The 21,944-nt window shown below is 40.6% G+C and overlaps 1 protein-coding gene across 9 annotated transcripts in view; it reads left to right on the plus strand.

Moving 5' to 3' along the window:
- The window catches only part of STN1 (STN1 subunit of CST complex), a 60,912-nt gene that overhangs the window by 9,820 nt on the left and 29,148 nt on the right, over positions 1 to 21,944 (plus strand). For 3 of the 9 annotated variants that reach the window (XM_045023789.1, XM_045023788.1, XM_045023792.1), the window contains exons 2-4: positions 6,839 to 6,958; positions 12,515 to 12,710; positions 18,646 to 18,741. In XM_045023789.1, the coding sequence (XP_044879724.1) occupies positions 12,578 to 12,710; positions 18,646 to 18,741 (229 nt within the window). In that variant the 5' untranslated portion in view covers positions 6,839 to 6,958; positions 12,515 to 12,577. The other 6 variants (XM_045023793.1, XM_045023790.1, XM_045023787.1 and 3 more) reach the window with 6 other exon arrangements.

The following is a 21,944-nucleotide window of genomic DNA, read 5'->3' on the forward strand; positions in this document are numbered from 1 at the left end:
TTAAAATTCAAAATGATCTGGACAAACTGGAGAAATGGTCTGAAGTAAATAGAATGAAATTCAATAAGGGCAAATGAAAAGTACTCCATTTAGGAAGGAACAATCAGTTGCACACATACAAAATGGGAAATGACTGTCTAGGAAGGAGTACTGCGGAAAGGGATCTGGGAGTCCTAGTGGATCACAAGCTAAATATGAGTCAACAGTGTAAACACTGTTACAGAAAAAACAAAAATCATTCTGGGATATATTAGCTGGAGTGTTGTAAGCAAGACACGAGAAGTAATTCTTCTGCTCTACTCCGTGCAGATTAGGCCTCAACTGGAGTATTGTGTCTAGGTCTGGGAGCCACGTTTCAGGAAAGATGTGGACAAATTGGAGAAAATCCAGAGAAGAGCATCTAGAAAATGACCTATGAGGGAAGATTGAAATAATTGTGTTTGTTTAGTCTGCAGAAGAGAAGACTGAAGGGTTTTCTAGTACATCAAAAGTTGTTACCAGGAGGAGGGAGAAAAATTGTTCTCCTTAGCCTCTGACGATAGGACAAGAAGCAATGGGTTTAACTTGCAGGAAGGTCAGTTTAGGCTGGACATTGGGAAAAACTTCCTAACTGTCAAGGAGGTTAAGCACTAGAATAAATTGTCTAGGGAGGTAGTGGAATCTCCATGGTTGGAGATTTTTAAGAACAGGTAAGACAAACACCTGTCAGGGATGGTCTAGTTAATACTTAGCCCTGCCATGAGTGCAGGGGACTGGACTAGATGACCTCTGGAGGTCCCTTCCATTCCTAGGATTCTGTGATTCTATGATTAGCTTTGCCCTCAATAACAAGGTGAGTTGTGATCTAAAAATCCAGCGAAAAATGATCATTTGAGCAAAGCATTGCCGTCATGCTGCATGCCTAGGCAGAATGGACACTTATCTGTGCAAACAAAATGGTTTCATGACGTCTTCTTCCTCAGCTCATCCCTAAATACCAGGGGAGAGCTCAAATGCAGACCCTGCTTACAAACTGATTGTATTGTCCTAGTGCCTAATTGCCCTATTCATGGGCTGAGACCTCATTGTGCTAGGTGCTGTAAATACACATAACACGAGTTTACAATCCAAGCGTAAGGCAAGAGGCAGCAAATTGATGCAGACTGATAGAGTACAAGGTAGTGATCTCAACACACCAGCAGCCTAGGGTCTTAGTTGGTATTTTCTGCAGAATTTTAGATTGTTTAACAACATTACTAGCCCTTCTGTCTGTGAATAAATCCTTCTCAATGTAGAACTAATGTAGGACTGCCTTGTAGGGTCTGCAAACAGCTAGCTGCCTTCATCTCAGTTGGATGTTAAACTTTGAGGCTGAATGACAAATAAACATTACTAAATTCTCAGCATACCTAGAAACCTTTAGATGATACAGTTTATCCAGTTGGTTTTATTTGAAATTAAATATAATTAAAATTATCCTTGAAAGTCTGTCAAATAATTTATTTTTATTCAAGAACTGACATTGAAAAAAGGGATTTTTTTTCTAATTCAGCAGAATGTATTGGACCAAATGTATTCCTGGTTAACTTATTGACCTCAGTGGACTTGTTACAGAAGTTATATATTTGACCCGGTATTTCTAGCTGGCTAACTACAATGTCACCTTCAGGAATGAAACCTGAAATAGACTGTTGATCCTGCATACAATATGACAGCTAAATTGTGCTGCTATGCTTATTAGAATTGATAAACTAAGTATTGCCTCATAGATCTAATGTGAATATGCATCAACTGCTTGACAATTGCATAATCAAACTTCCTTTTTTTTTAAATTAAATTCAGACATTAGTGTGTCAGATAAAAGCCCTTTCAAATATACATGTGTAGCTCAAAATGTGATATCCAGTGGACTACTAGGTTTATGACAACTGGCTACATTAGGAAATGTATATTCCTCTAACTTTCCTATTGTAAAATTGTTGCTTTTGTCTGAATATGTTGACTACAGTGTGCATTTAGTTGATCTGTTAGGTAAATCTCTTAATTGAGTAACACACATAACTTCTAATAAATTACTGTTCCCAGGGGAACCTGTACATTTTAAATGGGTATATCTTTCAAAAATATTAATCACTATTTTTGGAATATACCTATATATTAAACTGAACATTTTAAAATACTTCTTATAAAAGTCTTTCACAGCATTAATGAAGTACACCAGTAAATCGGTAATCTGATTTTCTTTAGAAATAACATATAATTATTTTTGTTTAATTAAATGTCTCTAATATTACCAAAAGGAATAATAATACTCTAGTCCCTTTAACCAGTTTTAATCAATGGAGATTATCTTTTAAATCAAAGGCATCTTGTAGCTCTTCTGAGGGTATTGGATCAAAACTTCATTATGCAGTATATCAACATGAGAAAAGGTACTTTAATCTTGTAGGGCACCATCCATCTGATAGGTATTAAAAGGCTTAGTTCAGTCACATGAAAGCATGCACTACAAATGCTACACCCCGGTTGTCTTACCACCAAATGGTAATTAGACCTTTCCTCTTGCACAGGAGTACAAGCTGATTTGCTTTGTTTGTTTGTGGCTTTAAAATTTTCACTAGTTCACATAATAGTTAGGATTAGGAATTTATTAAGGGATAAAGACTGCTTTGCATCTCAATATTGCTTTCAGTCAATAATGGCACAACCATTTCTGAACATATTATATCTACAAGCATGGCTTTTCTTGTTCCAAATCTGATTTCCCTCCTCCATACTAAAGGTTCTTGTTTCCAAAATTGATGACATGTTATGTTATGTCCTGATGGGCTGCTGAGTCTCAAGATAAAACAACTTGTAATGTGATACGCTATTGTAACGAGGTTATTTTTAAATTATCTTTTTTTATTAAGGCCAGTAAGTCAACCTAGTTCAGGTTTTGCCGTAAACATGGTCTAGAAGGTGATCTGATTCTTTACATATACCATTTTAAAAAATCCCCCATTTCTCAGTAAAATTTATTTCCAAAATCTAGAACATTTTGATACACATAAATTACTAAAGACTATTAGTTTTTCAGTAAGATATGCTTTAATCACTAAATGGAAAGAGATGCAATGTGGTAGAATCAAGTTTGGTTAGTAACACAAAGAGGAAATAATGACACTAAATGTTAATGCAAAGGTGAAGTTGAAAGTCTAAACAAAATTAGAATTGGGAAACAGTTAAAATACGGGTGGGTTTTCGATTGTTTTTTTTGGGGGGCAGGGGAATGAAAAGTGACTTAATAGAAATGACATTTTAGGGTTGCATGTTTGATGATGCATTACACGTACAGAACCATAATTTTAAATGCAGAATGTTGCTTGGGTTACTTGAGTTTTCATAATAGATATTCTCCAATATTTATTTTTGAAGGCAAAGATACCATGATATTGTAGAATAAACATTTGTTTTATTTAGCATTTTGAAGCTTCTATAGTAATGAAATAGATACTAATAGTGTCATTGTTTAGGCAAAACACAGCAACTGTTGTGTATTCAACAATAGCTCATGCAAACCGATGGACACTAGGATCTGCTTTTTGGAATACAGATAACTAGCAAACTGATTTTATTCCTCCTTTTTCTTAAATGACTTAAAATCTTTAATTTGCAGAATGAAGGGATTTTAATTTCCAGTGCAGAACACCACAATATTAATACATTAAGGCCAGAAGAGGCTATTAGGATCATCTAGTCTGACCATCTGCATAAGACAAGCCCATATAATTTCATCCAGTAATTTCTGCAGCTTCTGATTGAGTTACACATATTGTATCTGTTGTAATTCATGGAGGCGGTTTGTGGTGAGAAAGTGCAAAATAAAATGTCAGCAACATTTAGAGTGGTGTTTACAAAAGCTGAAGTACAATTAAACCAAACCACATTTCAAACCTGCGTATCAAAAGAATGCTCATTTACTGTTTCTAAGTATGTGAAGCAATAATAGGGAGTCACGAACGTCCTGCATATCCATAACATCAGTATTCTAAATGAGTGACTTGCCAAGAGATCTGAGCAAATTAAAGCTGTTTTAGGGAATGGTCGAGGAGGTATTTGCACTCAGAAAATCTTATTACATACCATTTGGTGCCATCTTACTGGATTCAAAATTTTCTTTACAAGGCAGAGAGAGTCAGCAAAGGCTTAGCAGAATCTAGAGACAGACTAACTACATTAGAGTTGGGGAAACACAAATACTGCAGAGCGAGGGTTCTCAAATCTTTTTATAGTTTGCACATCTTAACATATAGATGGGGCAGAGTGGGAGGGAGTGGCAATGAGACATGCAGTCTCAACATCATGTGTCAACTACAGCAATTGCTTACACAAAAATTATTATTAGGAAAGAAACTGGAGTTTAGCAGCTGGGGTTAGGAGAGCCAGCACTGTGTGACTAGCCAGTTCTCCCAGTCCCCAGATTATTAGAAAGGGCTTCATAGACTACCAGAGGTCCATCATCCGCAGCTTGAGAACAACTAATGTTGCATGCTGTAAGAAACGTATCAAAAAAATCTACACAGATTCAGACACTCTTGTTGACAGTGACTATTACGTTTCTAGCCTTGGAAGGCCTGCGATTAACTGAAATACAACATTGTCTTTACCAAACAGAGCTCTTATCTTTGTATATTATAGCAGATATTTTTGTTTTGAAGAAGAAAGTGGAGGGGGGGCCTTGATCTCAAGCTGCCTAAATGTACAGTAGTTTGTGATGAGGCGCAGCAATGGCTTCTTATAATGAAGTGCTACAGGAAATTGCTGACTTTATCCCAATTTGTATTATATCTGTTTTGCAAAGAGTTACGGCTGTTTGAGCTGCTTTCATACAGTTTATCCATATGAACTTTATTGAGTTCAGCAAAACATTCTCTTGGTATCTTTCTCATAGCCTTGGCTAACAGAGCCTGAGAACAAATGCAAGCAGTGCAAGAGAAGCTAATCTTTGAGAACCATAACAGAAACTTGTTTTCACATGGCTGAATCGGTCAGGGAATTATTACTTTTATTTCTCCTGTAAGTGAAAACAAAAAGTTAGGCCCCAATTCTGCAAGGAGCTCTGGGTGGGCAAATCATTGCATCTGTGTGGTGCCCCATTGACTCCAGTCACATTTTCTGCCTGCATGGGGCAGAATTGGGGTCTTAAAGATTATTCTGTCTAGAATGAACTCTTGTCTATGCTCAACAACTACAGTTTGGGGAGACTTGATTACCGGGGCCACCCTGCCAACTCCTGATGTGTTTAAAACATGGTTTATTCTTGCAGCATAGATGGAACTGGACTGTGTTTAAAGAATGTTGAACAGCTCTACTAAAGTCTGACGCTTAAGGTTAGCATTCGTTTGGATTTTCCTGGACATTGCCTCTTTTTTGGGACTCCATCCTCTGTCCTGGCGGGATTTTTCAAATGTCCGGATTTTTTCAGAGCAGACGCTGCAGCTCAGAAAGAGCCCTGATTGGTCCACTTCCTGAGTGAGTTCCTACTCTGCATTGGCAACTGATTGGTCCATTCCCTCTTCTCCCCCACCCCCACAACAGCTGCCGGATCCTGTCTACCCAAGCCCTGGGGTCCCGCAGGGAGGCGCTGATTGCCAGCTGTTGCTGCAGCCTGGGCTTGCGCCAGCTTCCCTACCATCATGACAGAGAGTGACACTGCCCCCCATCCAGTGAGTACCCCTGCCGCAGTTAACCACTCCAGCTCCCCGAACTGTACTCCCCCTTCAGCTCCCACTCCCAACCCCCAGTATCCTCTTTTTTTTGGGAACTTGAAATATGGTAACCCTAGACATTGTTAAAACATGGTACTATCTCATCTAGACTTCAACACCAAATCATATTTGAACTGTGTAGGAGACTACCCTGTTGTTACTCAATCCCTAAGCACAATAGATTTTGAATTGTAGACTAGACCTTAATTTAGCTTCTGCTTTAACTCACTAGGACAGCATGTGCACAGAGTACCACAGAAACCAGGGAACATTGCTGCAGAATTTAGGTCAAGCTTGCTCTGGTGTATAGAAGTCCTTTACTGTGTCTTAATGAATAACTAATGGCTGACAATTCCACCCAAGATTTCAATGTTACTAATTAAATTAAGCTTTAAAACCAGATAGGTATTATACTCATTTTAGAGATGGCTAAATTAAAATATGTAGAAGCTAAATGACTTGCCTAAGGTCATAGAGTGAGTCCATGGCAGAGCTGGGAATATAAGGAATCTTGACTTCCAGTTCTTTGCTCTATCTTCCAGACAACATTGTCGAGGAAGCTAAAATCCAGTTATGTTTGTATCGATAAATTCTGCATAATATATGTTTAGGCACTACAGTAATACAAATCATTTATGTCCAAGGAATCCCTTTATAAGGAACCTGGAATCTTCTTGTTCTCAGTTTTTACATAGTTGGTGCTTTACAAATAATAAATTTGCTGGTCCAAAAAAAGCTATCCTCTGCCTTGTCTATTTTTCCTCAGGGAATAATGAAGTTACAAACTCCCCCTCCCCCCCATCTTAATGGCTTTCTTTCTGTCTGTCTTTCTTTCTCATTCCAACAGCACTGCGGGTGATAGAGAATTAATTATCTCCTCCTGCTCTCGCTCCAAAAAAGTTACAGAATTAGTAGGAGCAGAAATAGTCTTAAGCATGATACTTAAATACCTTTTAAGATACAGAAGGCAAGTGGAGCTTTCTGCCAGGCTGTCAATAGTTAGTAAATGTCTGATAGCTTATTGCTTCTGGCTATTCTGTATAACCAGTAAATGCACAGATGTCAATAACAACTAGTAAATTTATAGAGCTAACTTATTTCTCTTCCAGGTATTTTTACAGATTTATTGATACATAGGAGAATGGCCTTGTGACTAAAGCAGAGGACAAGGAATTGGAAGAACTAAGTTCTATTCCCTGCTCTACCTTGCACTTCCTGTGTAACCTTGGGTAAGTCACAATCTGCTCAATGGGAATAAAATGATGTCATGAGGCTTAATTAATGTTTGTATAATGGTTCAAGATCCTCCAATCTTGCACTTCCATAGTACCTTTCCTATGTCTCTGATCCTTGTGTGCGTTATATAGGTCTGCTCACAAAGATCGATTGGCAGCACTGGGGCTTCTGTTGTAAAAGAAATGCAGTACGACAGAGTATTATGTAAGCAAAGTGTTTCTCTAGCACAGGGGTAGGCAACCTATGGCACGGGTGCCGAAGGCGGCACGCGAGCTGATTTTCAGTGGCACTCACACTGCCCGGGTCCTGGCCACCGGTCCGGGGGGTTCTGCATTTTAATTTAATTTTAAATGAAGCTTCTTAAGCATTTTAAAAACCTTATTTACTTTACACACAACAATAGTTTAGTTATATATTATAGACTTATAGAAAGAGACCTTCTAAAAACGTTAAAATGTATTACCGGCATGCGGAACCTTAAATTAGAGTGAATAAATGAAGACTCGGCACAGCACTTCTGAAAGGTTGCCGACCTTTGCTCTAGCAGATTACTGTCCCAATCACAAGAGTATTCATCACAGAGTACACGTAGATATCAGGTTGGTAATCCGATACAAGACTATTTTTTCCTCCAATCCATATAATACCCATTCTATGATGATGCAGTAACACATCACAGGAAATTCTGTATATGCAGTGAACTGGGTACTGGTAGTATGGCAAAAAGTTATTTGCTTAACAATAACTCTTATATAGTTATGGGTTATTATCATAGGTGCTGACTCCGTGGGTGTTCTGGGGCTGGAGAACCCCTGGAAAAATAATAGTGGATGCTCAGCCCCAACCAGCCACCCACTGATCAGCTGTTTGGCAGGCCCTCCTGATCAGTTTGATGCTATGGTCAAGAGAGCCAATGCAGTCCTGGGAAACATAAACTGGGAAATCTCAAGTAGGGATAGAGAAGTTATTTTGCCTCTGTATTTGGCACTGGTGCAACTGCTGCTGGAATACTGTGTCCAGTTCTGGTGCCCACAATTCAAGAAGGATGTTGATAAATTGGAAAGGGTTCAGAGAAAAACCCAGAGAATGATAAAAGATTAGAAAACATGTCCTATCATGATAGACTCAAGGATCTCAACCTACTTAGCTTAGCAAAGAGAATGTTAGGGGTGACTTGATTACAACCTGTAAGTATGTATGTGGGGAACCAATATTTGATAATGGGCTCCTCAGTCTAGCAGAGAGAGGTCTAATACAATTCAATGGCTTGAAGCTGAAGCTAGACAAATTCAGACTCGAAATAAATTTTTAACAGTGAGAGTTATTAATCATTGGAATAATTTATCCAAGGTCGTTGTGGATTCTTCATTACTGACCATTTTTAAATCAAGCTTTGATGTTTTTCTAGAGGATCTGCTCTAGGAATAATTTTGGGAGTTCTATGGCATGTGTTATACAGGGGGTCAGACTAGATAATCCCAGTGGTCTCTTCTGGCCTTGGAATCTATGAATCATGATACAATGCGCCAAACAGCAGACTATCCTGTTTTTGTTTGTACTGTGGCTGTACCATCTATCTCTGGAGTAGAAATGTTTTTTATATCTAACAAACTCATGCATCCAAGCCATTCTCTTCCTCCAGCAGGATTGAATCTCTAACACAGCAGCAGCAAAATCCCTAAGGCAGTGGTCCCCAAACTTTTTATGTTGTGCCCCCCCAACCCATAATGGAATCTGTGCGCACCCGCGTGGGATCCAGCATCTGGAGCCGGGGGGCCATGAGTGGAGCTGCACTGTGGTCAGAGCCAGGGGCTGAGGCTGGGACCGGAGCTTGGGGTAGAATGGGGCTATGTGGCGCTCCTTCTCTGCCCCCTGTGGGAGTTGGCCTGGACCTCACTGTCCCCCCCACCCCAAACATTCCTCTACACCCCCCTATAGGGACTCACCTCACAGTCTGATAACCACTGCCCTAAGGTATACACCATGTGTATGAAATGAAGTCCAGGAGGGGCTGACCTTTTGGTGGGGCTCTGTAGTGTTTGCATTGCTAAAAATTTTCACAGCATTTTGGTACTTAAAGTATTAAGTGTGCGTAGCATCTACTCAGAATTGTCTGTTAGCACTGTGATCAATAATGGCACAAATATCTAAACATCTCCAGGGAACCTGCTATGTCCCTAAACCTTCAATATACAGGGTAACTGCTATCTTCCTTCCAGATAACAATTAACCAGTACCAATTAGGCATTAAAATCACTATTAGAATAATGGAAAGTTCCACTTTCTCCCCAGGTGACTTACTAATTAATAAATCCCTGGGATACTCTGCCTCAGGGGTCAAAACTTCTGGTGTCAATTTTCAAACAGACATAAGAAGACCATGTACTTTAGCTAGGTGTTAGGGGATCCTATGGGTAGGGGTCCCTGCCCTTGGGTCATGTTTCCTATGGGTAGGGCAGACAGCATTTGTTTTAACTCTTTCTTCTCCTAGCCGGAAGCACATTTGTGAATGACATTATAGATGTGCATGAAGTAATGAAAAATATTGCCCAGTAGGTGCATTGAAAAGTTTCTTTTCCATCCCTCTCTTGGAGTAGAAGAGAAAAAGGGAGGCCTTTCTTAAGGTAAGCCCAGATGGTGGTATGTTCCCAATGTTCTTATAAGGAATGACAGGGATAATTCAATACAGAACTGTTGTGGAGGTCCACAATACTAGATGAATGGAAGTCACAGCAGCGGTGGAGAGGTACAGCATCATGAGTCCCTGTATACTTGTGTTCTCCTTTAGATCTCTAGGGGACCAAAGAATTGCCAAAGTAGGCCCTATCAGGGTAAACTGCTCAAAATAGAGCAATGCACGCTGGACCCTTCTCCCTGCTGGATGGGGGAGAAGGAAGAGTTGAGGGCAGCTGCTTCACTTCATGCAAACTGTGTACAGGGCCTGGATTTCAGGAAAGTGCCAGTCCAGCCTATACACCTTTTGGGACTGTTTGGCCATCCTTAAAATACAGTAATTGCTATTGAAGTCCTAAATACTTCCTTATTTCCAGGGCTAACTGATGGAAAGTCCTTCATTAATTATCCCAGGGATTCACGTGTGCCAGTGGTGACTTTCTTCTTCTGCTCCACCCCCAGCACATGTGAATTTATGCAGTAACATGTAGTCAGACCTGCTTGTTGCCTAACTCTTTCCTTGTTGCTTTTAGGTCTATACGTGTCATCTTGGGCTTGGCTCAGAGAAATGTCTTCGATTGTAAAATTGTTACAGATGCTGGCATTCAATGTGTGGAATATACCTGATGACTTTTGTTTGGGAGATACTGATTTATAGAAAAACAAAAACTTCCCTAGGGAACCAAAACCATCTGCTTGTGTCAGGTTACTTTCCAGGGAAGAAGTGCCCCTAAAATTGAATAGTTTATATCATAGCATCACAAGACAGGCATGATATCTTAACCCTTCTTCCTTCTGGGTGGGAGAGGGTTAAGTGGAACTGCTTCCCTTCACTCTAATCTGGTGTCAGGAATAAGGCCCTGCGGCTGTACCTGCTCAGACTCCTGACAGCCTAAGGAGTCAGCTAGCCTGCCTGATAGCTTCCTCAGTGAACCAGGCAGGTTAGTCTATCAGGCCAGATCTTAAGCCAGGCAGTAGCTTTCTGGCTGACTCAATGCACAGGCCTGTGAATTCTCTGCCTCACTCCAAGCACTGCTTTGGTCCTGCTCCAGCCTCTATCCTGCCCTGCACCTTGCCTTGTTCCAGTCCTGTCCCAGCCTCGCTCCTGCCTCTGAACCAACCCTGCTCCTGGCTTCTCAGACTCCGAGTCTGTCCTTTGGCTCCAATTCCTTGCTCCGACTCTGTCTTGATCCTGAGCTCTGGGATTTGAACTCTGACTGCTGTTCTTATCTCTTGCTTTGACCTGTGATAGTAATAATTTTGCCATGTCTACAGGCATGCTAGATGCCCTACAAAACACACAATTCGCCCACGACCTTGCTTTGTAAAGCTTACAATCTAGAGTTCATACAGGCATAATGAGCAATGGTGAGCACAGCTCCAAAGAGGAACAGAGAGGGGTGAGGTGGGACAGAGTTAAATTAATAAGATTATACAGTGACTGAATTAGTTAATGTATGCTGCTTGGTAGGGTTTGATCTAAACATCATGTAATTCAGTGGTTCTCAACCCTGGGTCTGGGGCTCCCTGGGGGCTGTGAGCAGGTTTCAGGGGGTTCTTCAAGCAGAGCCAGCATGACTCGCTGGGGCCCAGGGCAGAAAACCAAAGGCCCACCATGGAGGCTGAAGCCCAGGGCCCCGAGCCCTGCCAGCTGGGGCTGAATCAACTTAGCATCACAGGACCTCCTATAGCATGGGACTGGGAGCACTTGCCCTGCTTGCTACACCCTAATGCTGGCCCTGGCTTTTATATGCAGAAAAACAATTGTGGCACAGGTGGGCTGTGGAGTTTTTATAGAATGTTGGGGCAGGTATTAAGAAAGAAAAAGGTTGAGACCCCGATGTAATTCACACCTTTGTAGGTTTCATGGGAGACATTAACTTTGTGGAGGGATTTGATGAGGAGAGAGTGGTTGGGTAGGTTTTGGAAGGGCCTTCCATATGTGAGGGTCAGCATGGAAGAAAGTAAAGTTGCCTGTGAGAGGAGGACACAAAAATAAGTCCAGGCACAGCGAACTGGTATTAATTTTGCGTAAACAAAAGGGAGTGGCTGCACTGAGGAACTTAAGCAATAAAAATGTCTTTACCTCTATACCAGCACGAATGACTGTTGCATTTAAAACTGGGGAGGTTGAAGGAGAGTGGTTTTCCTCTTTTGTTCTTCCCCAGCAAAAGGGGACAAATAGAACTGTTTTCTACAGTTCTTTTCATAATCTGGGCAACCTGGAGTACTTTACAGGAATAAGTTAAATGCCAGCAAAGGGGGAGTTAACAAAAATGCATGTCAAGGCTCAAAATTCCTACTGGGTGTCCCCGGGCAGGTATTTTTGGGCAGAACATCTGTTTTCTGAAATTATCTGCCTAGTGTGGGATGTCTAAATTAGTCATGATGGTGGTGAGAGACGAGAACAAGACAGTAATCAGAATGAAAGGGAAGGGGAGGTAACCAGTATGAAGTATTGAAGGTTGTGTGGCACAAAATGGGGAAGAGGTGGCTGCTTTCAGTGTTTCAGTAAAATATTCAAGTAGATGAATACGGGAAGATCCTTTTTTATGGGGTGAGGGGGAAGAGGAAGAAAACCATAAACAAAAAGAGAAATAGAAAAGTAAAAAAGATAAAGAAGGCATGTGATGCGCCAACTCTATTAGTGAAATATATTTTGGACATCTTTCTATCATTGTATGTCTGTAGGGAAATCCCCTTAATCTGTGTTTAATTTGAAGGAGTTGATGGCAGAATGCTATTGCTGCTCCTACTGGTCACTCACTCCAAGTAAGCTAGTACAGCAGATATTTTACCATGTTTTGTGCTAGTTTCCAGAAACTCTCTATCAATTTCTGAGGGCTGTATGTAATAGCATCTTTTTACCTGTGTAGATAAAGATCATCAGCAATCCCTAGCTTGTCCTTGTTCATGGGAATTGGTCACTTGGTTTTTGAATGCAGTCCGACCCTGCGAAGTATGAAGCAGAGATGCCTTCCCTGTTATGGGGGTTGGATCCTGTCTTTTCTGCATTTGCAAGACTCTACATTAAGGATATAAAGGAAATGAAAGAATCTAAGCAGGTTCCAGGTATGTGTGCTTGATTTCTTTGGTGTATATAGAAATGTAATGGGTTTAATTAGTAATGGGTGTTATTGTAGAACAATATCAGCTTTACAAAGTTGCAGTCTTAGTTATGTAGCACTGACTGTCCAAGGATCTCAGAGTCCTTCTGAATGCTGATGAGTGAGTCCTCAACACTCCTGTGAGATAGGTCAGTATTGTCTCTATCAGGAGAGCTGAGACACAGAGGTCAAAGAACTTGTATTAATTAATGTAGAATTGTAGTGGCAGTGCTGGAAATGGAACTTAGGAGACCTGATCCCTTCTCCATTGTTCTAACTGGTATGAAACAATCTCTCTAGAATTAAGAGACTTGTTTGGCAGAGCAGAAAGGCTTCACTAACTTTCTCTGTATGTGTGTTGCTGGGATCTAATAAAGCTTAATTGTAAAAAAAAAAAAAAATTGTTTTTTGCTATGCTTTCTCCCCCTCAAACCATTTAAAAATGTTTATAGAGGATTTCCAGCCTTTTCTTTTATTGCCTTCATGTTGAAAGGTGGCCACTTTATTGTATTTAAATGTTTATAAAAAGCAGTGTTTTTTGTCTGTGCACATTCATAGGTAGTAAGAAATAGGAATGGGCTTTGCCTGTTTGGTTTCTAAATATGAATGAAGGATACTTCATGTATTTGGAAAGCCTTGTGGTTCATTCTAGTTTCTGTGCTGACTCTCATGCCACACCTTTTATTTCCTAACCATTGTTTGAAATTGTATGCTTTGCTGTCTGTTTCCTGTGGAGCTCCAGCCAATATCGCCCACATATATACATTTTCTAATGCATCATAGGGCTGACATTGGGTTGCTGTTATCACTAGAAAGAACCTAAACGGGCTATAGTTTGTTCCATACTGTGGTGGGGTCTATGTACCCCAAACTATGTCGGGCAGGACTTAAGACTGTTATTGTGGAGAGGGACAAGGGAAGGAAAACCCATAGAGAAACCTAGAGAGTTAATCAGGAAAACCAGCTAGTCCTGAGTAGGTTTATCTTCAAGAAAAGTTAGGTACATATATTTATCCCCTTGAATAAAAGAAGGTCCTTGGCTTGCTTTACCCTTGAAGCACTGCTCTTGATTTTTGTTAATATATTAACTTTTCATTGACAATAGGAATGACGCTAGTCTCCTTCCGAAAGCCAAGAACTGGCTTTGTTATTCTCACCTGACATCTAGTGTTGTGCCCTTAGGGACAACATGGAGTGTACAAGACCCAGCATATTTACTTCTGTGGAAATAGATATGATGGGTGTTTTCAAAGAATCTGTTGACCTGGGACAGTGACCAAATATGGAGATACTGCTGATGGTTAATCTTGTATTTTAAAATGGGCTATTTGTATTATAGTACCACCTATAGGCCTAAATCTGAGATAATGGCCCCATTGTGCTAGGTGCTATGCACACATCAGTGAAAAGAATATCCTTGCCTTCAAAGAATTGGCAGACTGTCATCTTTAATTACTTGATCTTTGCTTGATTTAAAAACAATAATACAGAGACTGTCTCTCTCTGTTCTGTGTGTTGTACATCACCTAGCACAGTGGGGTCCTGGCCCATGACTGGGGCTCCTAGGTGCTTCTGCAAAACAATTAATAATGGCACACAGTGGAAGAATAAAAAATTATGAACATCAACAAACATACTCTTTCTCTTCTTTTAACATCCTAGACAACTACAGCACTTCTCCCTCTCCCAAATATGCCCTTATATTTCTCATTTGTATGCCATGAGGTTTTATTTGAGAGCGATTCCTCATCTGCCACAATTTTTGTCATTAATCTTATAAATAAGGTGCTTATAAAGATGTATCCTCTGCCATGTCAAGATACCACCCTTTTAAAATTGGGGCATGCAAGTCTTCCCCACTTCCTGTGGATTTGTCTCTTTGCACAACCAAGGTCATTGCAGTCCTCTGTGTGTGTGCGCACGTGCACATGCGTGTACATGTGTGTATATTAACAGACTTTGCAGTGCCATATAAGGATGAAAAGTCATGGAACAAACAATCCTAATTCTCTTATCCATCTCTTTGGTGGGGGGCGCGTGTGTGCACACACACTATATGAACCATCCCAGGTGCCTTCCAGCATGTCTTTTTCACCCACATCCAATGCCATCGGAATAGAACCATACACAAGTAAGTGTTTGATGGGAGGCTGGTGAGGGAACGGGATGGGCAATGTATAAATTTGCTGCCAAAATTCCCCCCCTAATGGATTTCTTAAAGTTCAGAAGCTGTTAAGTATATAATTGGCTATAAACCAGTCATTAATGATAATTGGGAATGACTTAGATCGGCACAAAGAGCAATGGGAGGAAATTAAAAAGTAAACATAGGCTGAATTTATGGGAAAACATCCTTGCAGTCAGATCTGTTTGATTGTGGAACAGACTCCCTAGGGAAGAGCCGGAAGGCCCATCACTCAAATTTATTTATGTTGGGATTGTACAGATCACTAAAGAATGTACTATATGGAATGATCCTGCACTGGCCACGGGAGTATGAACTAAATGATCTAATAAGTCTTTTTCCAGGTCTAACTGCTAGGATTCTAGGAAACCATGACTAATCCCTTAGAACAGCACTGGGGAAAACATGTAAACCCAGCCAGCTTCTCTCTTGTTGTATATGGTGACATGAAAGCTTAAAAGCAGCAATTGTGATGCCCCAGAGGCCTTGAAATGAGAGTGGGTGTCAAACGCAACAACACAATATAATTAAAGCATGGAAATGAGCCTCTTTTTCAGTGTTAAAGTGCAGCTAGCCAGATTACTGCTTTTGCAGTGTGACAGCACCTTATCAACAAGAAGGGGAAGCTATGAATAGTATAAAAGCAAGTTCACTAACAGCAGTCATTAAAGATTCTATGCTTCTATGATTTTGTACTGCTCAGTTAAAGATACGGGGCTCCAGTTTTTAGCAAAACTTTTAAGATCCCTGACCCTAAAGAGGTCAGTAGACTGTTCCACATGTATGTCCTATCCATTATACCTCTGTTCAGACAGTCTTTGTAATGAGGACACGGTGATGGCCAGGCTATATACTATATAACTCTATATACAGGCTATATTCTGTATAACTCTACACTCTCTTCTTCCCCTTTTGTTTCTGTAACAAACATTCAAGTACAAGTTTTCAGCATAACATTTTCTATACTTCAGTGCACACACATCAAAACACGTCTCCTCTGATCGTGAGTGATTTCTCAGTCTTTATTGTGTGACCATAGTATGGAATGTGTGTCATCTGGACTTTTCAGCGCTTGAGAAATGGCAGAATCTTAGTCCTTTTAAACACTTCAGAACCCTGTCAGGGGATCTCCACAACCAACACCATTCCAGCCTCTGGTTTACTGGCTCACTGGTTCTCTCAGTTGGTGGTGAAACAGAAGACAATAGCTTGTATCCAAAGAGGTGCAGGGACTGAGACCAAATTCTCACAGCACACACACATCTCTTGGTCCTGCATAGATCAGCCACAGACAGTCTACAGGGCTGTCTGTAACTCTTATATTTATAATCTCCTCTGCACCCACCCACCCATGCTCCAGCTCAGCTCTCCAAGGGTAACCCACCCAGCTGGGTTGCCCACAGTGAACACATCATATACAGCCTCTTAACAGCTGTTGAATACATCAAGTCACTGCCACACCCTGTTCTGGAAACTTCTGGGTCCTTCTGAGTTGCCATGACCTGCTCTCTGCATGTGTGTAGACAGAGACATCAAGTGTCCAACTAAGATTTATGTCTCCTTCACACTGCTTCTCACCTTACCTTCTTTCCCCTCAAGAAACAAAGTCAAATGCTGCAGAATAAAGCATGTGAGTTATATCAGAAATAATTGTAGTGGAGAATTTAAAATTTATAAATGTAAAGAGCTTGATTGAGAACATCCTTCACCTCATGCAGGCCACAGGGTGACTGATAGCTGGTAATGGATTTTGATAGCTACCATTCTGAGCAGAGTTTGAACCAGTGACCTAGAGATGGAGAAACTCCTGATTTAGTTCCTCAAACCATCCAGTTAAATAACTCAAGAATATGAAACACCAGTATGTCACCCTTTAAAGAAATGCTGGCAGATGCTGTTTAAATCTCAGTGAGGTGGCTTTCTGTATGTTCTTATATAGACTGAGAGTCAGGACTCCGAGTTCTATTCCCAGCTTCACAACTTAGTCATTCTGTGCCTCAATGTACCCATCTGTGAAAAGAGCAGAATAATGTACCAAGGACTGCCTCTGCACTGTACAAAAGTGAAGCGAGGCACAGTCTCTGCCCTGAGATGTTTACAGTGCAACTGAAACATAATGGTGGTAATACTTGCCTATATCAGGGGTGGAGAGGTATAATTACTGTGTATAAACTGCCTTGACATCCTTGGAAGAGTTTCTATGTAAGCATTAATTGTTGTTTAATTATAAACATAGGGAGAAGACAAAATGAAAGTGGTCAGTCCTGTAAATGTTTTCTACTCTAGCCCTCCTCTGCAGCTGCACAACAAATACACCCAGCTCTGAGATCACAGCAGTGGATAATTCTTCAACACATGTTGTGAGCTTCTATCAGCACAACTTCCATATAAATTGTGTGGCTAAACACTTGTGCAACACCCTGAAAACTTGCCTGTGACTCAGTAATGTGAAGAAGTTAATTCCAGGCCCATTTAAGGTTACTGAAGACATGTTCTGGCTATGTAGGATAGGTTATTTTAGGGTTTTAATCAGTTTTGATTCCACACATGAAACTGACCTCCTGACTGTTGTATGTGCATTAAAGTATCCCATGTCTTCCTTCATAAGGTTAGGGATTTGCCTTTGTGTCTTGAGCCAAATCTTTCCCTCTCCAATTCCTAGTTTTGTTCAGTGTGTTGTATGCTAGTTGCCAGCTGTCCATGTCATATGGGTCTGCATCTCAGTGGGGCTGAAATCTTTTGAAATTGAAGATAATATATGTATTTAAAATAATTAGCAGTCCAAATAATTTAAATCTCTTGAATTATCTTCTCTCCTTTCTACATAGTGTGTTGTTCTGATGGTATGAGCACTAATGCATTTTGTGGTTGCATATATGGCATGTCGCATGAGTGTTTACTTGAGCATTTTTAGTTTTGTTTCTCGATAAAGGTATTGGGTGGTCATAGTGGCTTCTGTATTTCCTAAGTGAATGCTGGGCAGAAGCTGGAAAAAGGGCGTTGAGGTTTCTCAGACATATTTTGATACTCAATAGCATTATCAAAGTCTGTTTCATAGAAGCACAGAAATGAAGTCTGGAAGGGATATTTTATGGGGGGAATGGTTGCAGTGGTTAAATGAGCTAGTAGTTTCCCCTGATACCTGCATCTTGTGCGTCAGAATCTAAGTTATCTATTTTAAATGGTCCCTTCCTTAGCCCTTTTGGAAGTGAAAATAGCCTTAAAAATTTAAAAGTTTCAGTGATATCTGCCTCAATCTGCAGATAGCCTCAAACAGAAGCACGGGGAGATGTATAAACTGTTCATATTTATTTAAAAGAACTTTTACTATGAAGCCTAATGATGACCAAATAAAATCACATTTAACTATTTTACTGCTAGTCAAAATATTCAAGAAAGGAGAGAGAGGATCAAATTATGAAGTGCTGTAGTGTCTGTTGACTATAAAATACAAAACTGTTGACATCTCCTTTTTAGCATAGTAAGTGGGTGGCACTAGTACTGTGCCTCAGTGTACTCAGTGAACTAGTACTACTATTTTTTCCCATTTTCATTGATCAGATATTTTTGATATAAGTAAATATTTGCTAACTTTAAAACTCATTAAAAGAACAAGAGGATCCTCTTTCTAATGACGTGAATGGCTAACCAGTGTAGAACTCCTGCAAGCAGTATTCGGTCACACTTAACGGAAATATTCTGTCTTTCTCCATAGGTATATTCTTTTATAATGGACATCCAATAAGACAGGTGGATGTTGTTGGGACAGTGGTTCTAACAAAAGAACGAGATGCCTTCTATAACTATGGAGGTAAGAAGAGTTTTGTTTCTTAGCATTTCCTGGATTCCAGCCTTCGTAACCATTAGAACCTAGAAGTTGCCTCATTGGTTTGGACCATTGTCTATTCTTGAAAAGACACTTTTTCTTGATTATACTTTTCACTGTTTTATACCACATTTCAGATGAAGATTTCGAAGCATTTTAAAAAGGCAGGAACGTATTAGCCCTGTTTTACAGGTGGGGAAGCTGAGGAGGCATGACTAAGTACCATTGATTTGCAGTGTGGGCTTGGGTGAGTCAGAGCAGGGAATAGAATCCAGGAATATAGACTCTTGCTCTTAACTTGTATGCAAAACTGTTATCAAATGTAAATAAATCTGGTGGTTTCTGCAAAGGGGAAGTCACTTCCCTTTTCTTCTTACTAGCTTGAAGGGATCCCTTCTAGTTTTTTTTCCCTTTTGCCCCATGTCTTAGGGCCAGAGTTTTAAAGGTATTTAGGTGTGCAAAAATGCAGATAGGTGTCTAGTGGAATTTTCCCATTGGCATTTAGGTGGGTAAGAGCTTTTGAAAATCCACTGGGTGCCTATTTGTATCTCTGGGTGCCAAATAGCTTTAAAAAACTGGGCTTTAGCCATCATCCTGTTTTGCAAAGGCACACTAATTGGGATTCTGAATCCACACATGCTATTTACTGGCTGAAAGGCTGCTGTTCCATGAGACGAGTCACTTGCTTTCTACCCCACTAGTAATAGAATATTTATTCTTCCCCAGTATCAGAGGGGTAGCCGTGTTAGTCTGGAACTGTAAAAGCAGCAAAGAATCCTGTGGCACCTTATAGACTAACAGACGTTTTGCAGCATGAGCTTTCGTGGGTGAATACCCACTTCGTCGGATGCAAGTAGAATATCCTTCACCTCATGCAGGTCAGAGGGTGACTGATAGCTGGTAATGGATTTTGATAGCTACCATTCTGAGCAGAGTTTGAACCAGTGACCTAGAGATGGAGAAACTCCATCTTGCATCCAACGAAGTGGGTATTCACCCACAAAAGCTCATGCTGCAAAACGTCTGTTAGTCTATAAGGTGCCACAGGATTCTTTGCTGCTTTTATTCTTCCCCAGTGCACCAGTCCTTGCCTTCATCCACAAGTAGCTTCTCCCCTCCACTCCAACTTTTCCCAAACTTCAGACGTTTTCACTAAACTGCTTTTTTTGTTTTTTTTGGTTTTTTTTTTAAACTCTTCTGCCAGGCCCTTGTACTAAATTGAAATTTCTGCTGTAAAGAAGGGCACACTGGAATAGTGATGGCACATCAGGTTGGCTGGGGCACCTGAGGAGAGGAAGGGTGGATGGGACAGTGGTTATGGCATATGCCTGGGACTGGGGAGATCAAGATCGCCAAAGTTTTCCTGTATGGGTTTGGGTGAGTCACTTAATCTCTTGTGCCTCTGTTCCCCATCTGTAAAATGGGGATTATAACACTTCCTGCCTCATAGGGGTGTTGTGAGGAGAAATAAAAGATTGTGACGTACTCAGATGCTATGGTAATAGGGACCATATAAATACCTAAAATAAGAGGTGGAAGGATGATCCATGGTGAAAGTGAAGTCAGAAACCTAATGAGATCTTGTATTGGACATCACTTCAAATACTAAAGTGTCTCCTGTGTGTTTAGATTATCTGTCTATCTGTCTGTCTGTCTTTTCTGTTTTTGGCAAGCAGTTGGCATCGTTGGATGCTGCTGCAGTATAATAAAAGGATCTGAGTTTGCAAAAACGTTTGAAGGGAAATAGGGTTCCACGTATTGGTCTAAGATAGCTCAAGACATCTGAGCAGAGCAGGATACAGAAGAATAAAAACAAAAGAACCTGAGAATGTGTGGATTTAAGGTCTCGGATGCTAGATCAACAGGTTTGAATAGAGCTATCATCTAGCCTGCTCTCCTCCTACCTTTTTGCATCCAACTCAGCTCCTGTTTTGTTCAACAGTTCTTGGTTTAGCTTTCAGGATACCTGCCAAGCTGCCCCTCCCTGTCCTGTTCTCAGGCTGTCAGGCTGACTCCACCAGTGTAAATTGCAACTTCTTAGTTTCCTGCTCATAACTTCTTACATATCTCAGCTAAACAGTCTCTGATTGGTGAGGCAGGGAGCAAGTATTGCATCAGCTGTAGAACCTCATACTGTTCAGCAGTCAACCTCCTCCCATCTGTTTTTAAAGGTGACCTGCAAAGGGAAAATGTCCTTGTATTTTCGACTTTCTGATATATAAAGAAGACCTGAAAGATATTTTCCCTGTCTCTTCTCTTGAACACACACGTCTATTTCTGCTTGGATTTTCTATCTGACAGACAGTCAGTCAATCAGTCAGTCATTAGAAATCTAAGTCTTTTCTACCATGGAAGACTATAGTGATTGAAGAACTTGTGGTGAAATGAGAAAAGGATGAAGTCTGGTCAACCGAGAGGGAAAATAAATTCTATCTACTTTTTTTTAATTAACTATTATTTAACATCAATATATAGTAAACATTTAGGAGTAGGGATGTCTGTGATAAAGTTCAGAACCTCCCACCCCTTCCATTAAAGTGAGAACTCTCTATATACATCTCTGAGGCCCAGGGCCGGCTGTACCAAGCCGCTCCAAGCAAAAAAAAAAAAAAAAGATGCTCATACTGTGCCGCCCCAGGCACATGCTTCCTCTGCTGGTACCTGGAGCTGACCCTGCTGAGGCCTCCAAGAAGTCTTTTAGCAAAACCAAGCTTGACTAGACTTGTTGATATTTCTAGATTTGAAGGGGAAAAAAAAGAACAAAATACTTGAGAGACAATGCAAAGCCATTGTTTTTCTTTGACATGCTGGCTTGATCCCCTGTAGAACGCACCAGTTTGGTTTTGCGTAGCAGGTTCAAGCTTGGGAAAACTGAGAACAAAGAACTTCTAGCTGGATTTAAACCAGGATCTTGACAGAGGCAGGGAGAGCTAAGGGGATCCCAGAGTCCAGAGGCTAGTGTTTCTGGGAACTTAGATCTACCTATGACCTCTGTCAAGGGATGGCAAGACTTTAGGTAAGATAGACGTGTTACCCCTTGCAGTGTTTTTAAAATCCTTTTACTCATTAACCATAGAAACAAAGCATGGTGTAATAATACTTCTGTCTTTGGGTCACTATAATCCATTGGTCCTGAAGAGAAATACAGCAGATACCCTAGAGGTCCAGCTGGGTTCAGTAACTGGAGT

This window comes from Mauremys mutica, chromosome 7, assembly GCF_020497125.1.
Source record: "Mauremys mutica isolate MM-2020 ecotype Southern chromosome 7, ASM2049712v1, whole genome shotgun sequence".
Taxonomy (NCBI): Eukaryota; Metazoa; Chordata; order Testudines; family Geoemydidae; genus Mauremys; species Mauremys mutica.